The 7553-nt window shown below is 43.3% G+C and overlaps 1 protein-coding gene across 1 annotated transcript in view; it reads right to left on the reverse strand.

The window, feature by feature from the left end:
- Positions 1–4885: 4885 nt before the first annotated feature.
- The window catches only part of TFAP2E (transcription factor AP-2 epsilon), a 40958-nt gene continuing 38290 nt past the window's right edge, over positions 4886–7553 (reverse strand). Inside the window, exons 6-7 of the mRNA XM_044668784.1 lie at positions 6054–6172; positions 4886–5031 (exon numbers count right to left, since the gene is read on the reverse strand). Coding sequence (XP_044524719.1) covers positions 4886–5031; positions 6054–6172 — 265 coding nt within the window. The remainder of the gene's footprint in view (positions 5032–6053; positions 6173–7553) is intronic.

A 7553-nucleotide genomic window follows, 5' to 3' on the forward strand; every position in this document is an offset into this window, starting at 1 on the left:
TTCAAATCTGGCCTCAGACACGTCCCAACTGTGTGACCCTGGGCAAGTCACTTGACCCCCAATGCCTAGCCCTTACCATTCTTCTGCTTTGAAATCAATACCTAGTGTTGATTCTAAGATAGGTGAGGGTTAAAAAAAAAAAAAAAAAAAAAAAAAAAGAACAGCTCATGACAACCTGACCTCATTTCCCTTATTGATGGGGTTATTAAAATGAGAGGAACACTGAAGATGTGGTTTACCTAGATTTTAGCAAAGCTATTAATGAAGTATCTCATGCCATCCTTGAAGAGAAGATGGAGATATAATCAGATGGATTCAGAGGCGGTTGCATAGCTGGACACTAATTATTAATGGTTTAATGTCCACATGGCAAGAGGTTTTTAAAGGAGAGTCTCAGGGATCTGGGCTTAGCCTCGATGTAGTTAACAGAGCTATCAATGATTTGGGTAAAGACATAGGAGCTATCTGCTCATCAGATTCGAAGATGATACAAAGTTGGAGGGAAAGCTAATACATTAGATGCCAAAGTGAGGAATCAAAACAGGCTGCAGCATTTAGTGGAATCTAATAAAATGGAATTTAGTAATATGTAAAGTCATGCATTTACAAAAACTCACCTTCACATAAATAAGATGGGTAAACCATGAATAAGAGTAGCTAGGTGGCACAGTGGATAGAGTGCCAGGTTTGGAATCAAGACGATTCATCCTCATAGGTTTAGATCTGTCCTCAGACATTTACTAGCAAGGTGACCCTGAGCAAGTCATTTAACTCTGCCTCAATTTCCTCACTTGTAAAATGAGCTAGAGAAGGAAATGGCAAACTAGTCCAGTCTTTGCCAAGAAAATCCTGAATGAGGTCAAGAAGAATTGGACACAACTGAAGATGTCTGAACAACAACAACAAAAGTCATGGATAGTAACAGTGGTACTGAACAAGGTCTGGGGAGTTTAGTGGACTGCAAGTTCAATATGAGTCAGCAGTATGATGTGGTGCAACCCTGGGCTACATTAAGAGTATCCTACCCTTGTCAGGCCTCATCTGGATTACTGTGTTTTAGGTACCACAATTTAAAAATGACATCAGTGAGATGGAGAATGTCCAAAGAAAGGCAAACAGGATGGTAAAGGGCATTGAATCCATAACTTAAGAAAATTGGCTGAAATAACCAGATATCATTACCCTGGAACAAAGAAGAGTTGCAGCATGGGGAAGACATGATAGCCGTCTTTAAGTATCTGAAAGGCTATCACTTGGAGAAGGGATTAGCCTTATTCTGGCTGGTCCCAAAACATGGCACTACCTTCCTTATTACCTTTACCTAATACGTACCTTCCATTTCTAAATGTCATTTCTATTTCTACAACATCTCTCATGTCTCCAATCACATATCCAAGAATTCAGGCTCTTGTCACTCCCTGGACAAACCTATTTTAATCTTCTTCTTATTGGTTTTCCTGCCTTGAGTCTCTTTCCCAGCCCCCACACAGTCACTTAAAGTTATTTTCCTAATGTACAAATGTAATTACATTAACTCTCCTTCCTACTCAGTAAAATTCAGTGACTCCCTATTATTTCTAGGATCAAATGTAAATTCAGTTTGCTATTTAAAGCTTTTCACCAGCCGTCCTCATCCTACCTTTCCAGCCTTCTTATTCCTTACTCCCCTTCATGCGTTCTATGGTACAACCATCCTGACCTTCTATTGGTCCTCACCCTTGACACTCCACATCCCTTGTCACATAACCTTTGCATTATGTCTCCCATCCCCAGAATGTTCTCCCTCCTCACCTTCTGCCTCTTGGGAGCTCTGATTTCCTTCAAGACCGTGTTCAAGTTCAAGTTTGAGCTTCTGCCTTGGTGGCCACTTCTCCCTCCCCCAAACTTTTGACACTTTCCCTATCAAGGTGAACTTGCATCTATTTTATAGTGTTTTGTGTATACCTCTGTATATGCCTGTTGTTCCCCCTGTTCGAATATACTCTCCTGAGGGCAGGGACTGCATCATTTTAGTATCTGTATTCCATGTGGCTGTTTAGTCATTTTTCAGTCGAATCCAACTCTTCATGATCCCTTTTTGGGAGATTTTCTTGGCAAAGATACTGGAGTGGTTTGCCATTTCCTTCTCCATCTCATTTTACAGATGAGAAAACTGAGACAAACAGGCTTAGGTGACTTGCCTAGTGTCACACTGGCAGTGAATGCTGGAGCTGGATTTGAATTCAGGCCTTCTTGACTCCAGGCACAGCATTCTGTCTATCGTGCCACTTTGCTGCCCTGCATCTGGCATATAGCAGGTGCTTCATAAACTGACTGATTATAAGTAATGCAAAGATCCACGACAACTCCAAAGGACTCCTGATGGGAAAGGCTGTCTGCTGCTACTGAAGGACCTGATGGAGTCTGAATGCAGGTCAAAGCATACCATCCTGCACTTTATTTCCTCCAAGAATTTTTCTCTGCTGTAAGTGATATCTCTCTTCCTTCACAACATGATGAAACATGAGAATACATGTTGTATGATAATACATGTATGCCTATATCAGGTTACCTGCCATCTTGGGGAGGGAGGAAGGTTGGGTGGGAGGAAGAGAACAAAATGTCAAGAGATGATTACTGAAAATTGTATTGATCTGTAAGCTGGAAAAAATGTTTTTAAAGGCAATATTATTGCTTTTTACAATGAGAAGGAGAGTGATCTGATGGGGGAAAATGGATTGATTGATGGGATACCAGAGGGAGGTAAGTCAATCCAAAGAAAATGAACAAATTCATGGAGAGCAGAAACCACAAGATATGTTCAGGAGACAATGGGGAAATGAATTTACCTGTAGTAAAGGGTTCATTTAGGAGAGGTCATGAAAGATCATAGCAAAGAAGTAGGGAAGAGGTCATGTGGCAGGGGGACGAGTTTTGACTTTATACTGTAGGCAAAGAATATGATGAAAACTGGCCATTTAGCCCTCGTGTATAGGATGGATTGGAGGGAAAGAGGCTGGTGGCAGGAAGACCAGTTACTGTGATAATCGTAGCAAAAAGAAATGAGAACTCAGGACCAATTGAGGATAAAAGAGACCTTGCAGAGGTAGGGGGAAGATTAACAGGATTTATTAGCATTCAATCAGATGGCAAAGGGAAGCAAAGAGAAAAAGAGAACTCAAAGATGACACCAAGATTTGAACCCTACGAGGATGGTAATGCCATGAATAGAAATAGAGATGTTAAGAAGGAGACCTGAATAGGCTTTCAGAAGCAAAGTGAGAAGAGAAAGAATCCTAGGATATAACCAGTTGTGGTACATGAATGTAAAGGAATATTATTTCACTCTAAGAGAGGATAAATAATGGAAGAAGAAAGGGAAGCATGAGAAGATTATATGATCTGATGCAAAGTGAAGTAAGCAAAACCAGAATGGCTACAACAATATCAGTGGAAAGAGCAATAACAAAAAGCGAAATAGAATGCTATGAAACTGTTATGCCCAAGCCTGGCCTCAAAGAAGAAATACGAAGGTGTACTTCCCTCCCTATTTTGCAGAGGCAAAGTCAATGCATGAGGATCGCTACACATAATGTACTCAATATCAATTCTAAGACAGAAGATAAGGGACTTAGTTGCTATGTGGGCTAATTTTGTTGAAGTTTTTTGGTATCTTTTTTTTAATTCTTTGTTATAAAAGATGGTTGTTTGGGAGAGGAAGGTGACACTATATTGGGAAATGAAAGTGATAAAAACAAAATATGATATCATAAATTTTTTTTAACCCTTGTACTTCGGTGTATTGTCTCATAGGTGGAAGATTGGTAAGGGTGGGCAATGGGGGTCAAGTGACTTGCCCAGGGTCACACAGCTGGGAAGTGACTGAGGCCGGGTTTGAACCTAGGACCTCCTGTCTCTAGGCCTGACTCTCACTCCACTGAGCTACCCAGCTGCCCCGATATCATAAATTTTAAAAGAATCATAGGATTTTAGAGCTATATGGGAGTGGATATATTTCACAAATGCGGAGCTTTAGTCCCTCCTGGGATGGGTACAGATGGGCAGCAGACAAGCAGGGAAGAGTTTAGGGCTAAAGATTTAGATGATGGAGTCATCATATAGAAGTGATCATTGAAAACTTGGGAAGAAATTGAAGTGTAGGAAGCGCAAGGAGGTCTACAGTCACTTTCTTTATGTATTTGAAGGGTAGAGCTGTCATGGAGAAGAGGAATGAAGCTTATTTTCCTTGGCCATAGAGGACAGAACTAGAACTCTTGCCAACAGGCAGATTTTAGCAAGATAATCAGGAAAACTTCCTAACAATTAGACCTGAGTGGCCATGGTAGGTAGTAAGTAGGCTTCTGATTACTGAGGGTTCCCAGAACTAAAGCTAGAAGGAACCTCTTGGCCATCTAGTGGAAGCTGATTTACTCATTTTACATATGAGGAAACTGAGGCCAGGGAGGTTTAGGTCCATTTTCCAAGGTCACACAAGCAGTGTCAGAAATCAGATTCTAACCCAGACCCTCTGACTCTAAAGCTAGTGTTCTTTCCATGTTTTGACACTGCCTCTCAAGGGCTTCACACAGAGGCTGCATTCCTTTTTAGGTGGAAGTTGAGCTGGCCTAGTCATCAGTCAATCAGCTGATGACCATTTATTAAACTAATGTGTTATGTATTGAAGATACAAAAAGAGGCAAAAGACAGTTTCTGCCCTCAAGGAGCTTACAATACAATGGACGCCTTGAGGTCCCTTCACACTTTGAGATTCTGAGCTCTCTGATCCCTGACCTTTGCCGTGGGATGCTCTGGGGGAGATGGATGGCAGAGATGTATGTGTTCAGTCACTCAGGCCCTCGGTACCAGCCCCCCACCCCACCTTAGCCCATCTCTCCACAGCATATACTCACTTAGTGGCCAGCAGCATGTTCTTCCGACTGTGCAGTTCTGCAGGGTCTGCGTGTTGCCGGCATAAGTACTCCGCTGCTGCCTTGGCAGGGAACTCTGTCTCACACACGTAGCCAAAATCTCTGGCGAGGTGTACAGCCTCTCCTGGAAAGGGATTTTTAAAAAAGGCTGTCATTGGAACCTGGATGCTTTTATCTCTCTTGTGCCTCTTGTTCCAGAGTTGCTGGGGCATTCATTCTCTGAAGCCTGGAGTTTCTTTTATAAAGGGAAATAGGTCTGAGGTATTCCCTTTTTTTCCCCCTTCTAAAACCCTTATCTTCTGTCTTAGAATTGATATTGAGTATTAGCTCCAAGGCAGAAGAGACATAAGGGCTAAGCAATACAGGTTAAATGACTAACCCAGGATCACACAAGTAGGAAATGTCAGAAGCCACATTTGAACCCAGGACCTTAGGTTCTGATTTGGCTCTTAATCCACTGAGCCAACTAATTGCCCCTGAAGTACTCCCTTTTTTTTTTTTTTTTAACTTTTATCTTCCATCTTGGAATCAATACTGTGTATTGGTTCTAAAGAGTGGTAAGGGCTAAGCAATGGGGGTTAAGTGACTTGCCCAGGGTCACACAGCTAGGAGGTGTCTGAGGCCAGGTTTGAACCCAGGAGCTCCCGTCTCTGGGCCTGACTCTCAATCCACTGAGCCACCCAGCTGCCCTCCTCCCATAGCATTAAAAAAAATTTTTTTTAACTTCCCATCTTAGAATCAATAGTGTGTATTGGGTCCAGGGAAGAAGATTGGTAAGAGCTAGGCAATGGGGGCCAAATGACTTGACTAGGGTGATATAGCTAGGAAATGTCTGAGGTCACGTTTGAACCCAGGACCTCCCATCTCTGAGCCTGGCTATCCATCCACTGAGCCCCACTAGCTTCCCCCTCCCATAGCATTGAGCCTGGACCTCTTCTCCTTTGTCCTTTCCTTGCTCTCTCATATATCACAATGATGCCTGTACATGTCTTTCCCCTCTGCTGGATTCTAAGCTCCTTGGAAGCAGGATGCATGTTGAACTTATTTTATTAGCTCCCACGCTGAGCACAGAATCTCGCCTGTGGTGGACTTTTACTAAGTATTTACTAAGAGACCCTAAGCTGGCCCACTCTCATCCACACTTACCCTCCACCAGGGAAGTGAGCAGAGTCACATTGGCCGCTTTCCGACGCCCAGCCGGCAAGTTGAGGCCGATCTTCTCCAGTCGCTCCCGAAGGCATCGACCTCCGTTTTTTGACTTGGCCCTGTGAAGGGGGAGGGACGTGAGGGTCAACAGATTCTGAAGGCTCCCTCAGACCCCCCCCCTCCTGCTTCCCCTCCCCATCCTCCTCTGGGAGAGAAGGCTTCCTCCTAACCAAGCTGTGCTGGAGAAGAAAGAACCCACTGCCTGGGATTTTTCAAAGATCGTCTCATGGAAGGAGGGAGATTTGTTGTGCTTGGCCTCTTAAGAATAAAACTCCTGGAGACAGAAGATGGTTAAATTTCAGCTTTGATGTAAGGGAAAACTTCCTAACCTACCCCAAAGGTTTGTAATGAGATCTCCATCCTTGGAGGCGTTCATACAGAGGCTGAAGGATCACTTCTCAGAGAACTGAGCGGCACAATGCATAGAACATTGATCTTGAAGAGAGCCATTTCAAATTCTGACTCTGACAAGTTCTAGTTGTGTGATCCTGGGTAAGTCATTTAAACTCCCTTGGTCTCAGTTTCCTCATTCATTAAATGGAAATAATAATACTTTGTAGGGTGATAACATACGTAAAGCATTTTGTAGGCCTTAAAAGTACTATATAAATGTTAGCATTATTGTTCCTAGAGAGGCTATCTCATAGAAGAGGCCTTTTCTGATTACTCCAATTGCTACTACATCCGAACTACAATGTATTTCTTTTGTATATTTGTATAAGTGTATACATCGTCTTTCCTAATTAAAATAAAATTCTGTTCAGTTTTCCCATGCTACCTCCTCCTTCCCCTCTGTCTCTCTATCTGACTCTGTCTCTGTTTGTCTGTCTCTCTCCCCCCTTCTCCCTTTCTCTCTCTCTCTCTGTTTCCTTCTCTCTCTTCCTCTCTTCATCTGTCTGTTGGTCTCTCTCTCTCTCTCTCTCTCCAGGTCTCTCTCTCTCCAGGTCTCTCTCTCTCTCTCCAGGTCTCTCTCTCTCTCTCTCTCTCTCTCTCTCTCTCTCTCTCTCTCTCTCTCTCTCTCTNTCTCTCTCTCTCTCTCTCTCTCTCTCTCTCTCTCTCTCTCTCTCTCTGCCTCTGTCTCTCTGTCTCTCTGTCTCTCTGTCTTTGTCTCTCTGTCCCTCTCCCCCTTTCTCTCTCTCTCTCTCTCTCTCTTTCTCTATTTCTCTCTCTCTGTCTCTCTCCCTCTCTCCAACTCTCCATCTCTCTCTCCATCTCCCTATCCATCTCTCTCTGTCTCTGTCTCTCTGTCCCTCTCCCCCTTTCTCCCTCTCTCTCTCTCTTTCTCTGTTTCTCTCTCTCTGTTTTTCTGTCTCTCTCCCTTTCTCTCTCTATCTCCCTCTCCAACCCTCTGTCTCTCTCTCTCCCTCTTCTCCCTTTCTCCCTCTCTCTTTGTGTTTCCTTCTCTCTCTCTCTCTCTCTCTCTCTCTCTCTCTCTCTCTC

This window comes from Gracilinanus agilis, chromosome 3 (genome assembly GCF_016433145.1).
Source record: "Gracilinanus agilis isolate LMUSP501 chromosome 3, AgileGrace, whole genome shotgun sequence".
Classification (NCBI taxonomy): domain Eukaryota; kingdom Metazoa; phylum Chordata; class Mammalia; order Didelphimorphia; family Didelphidae; genus Gracilinanus; species Gracilinanus agilis.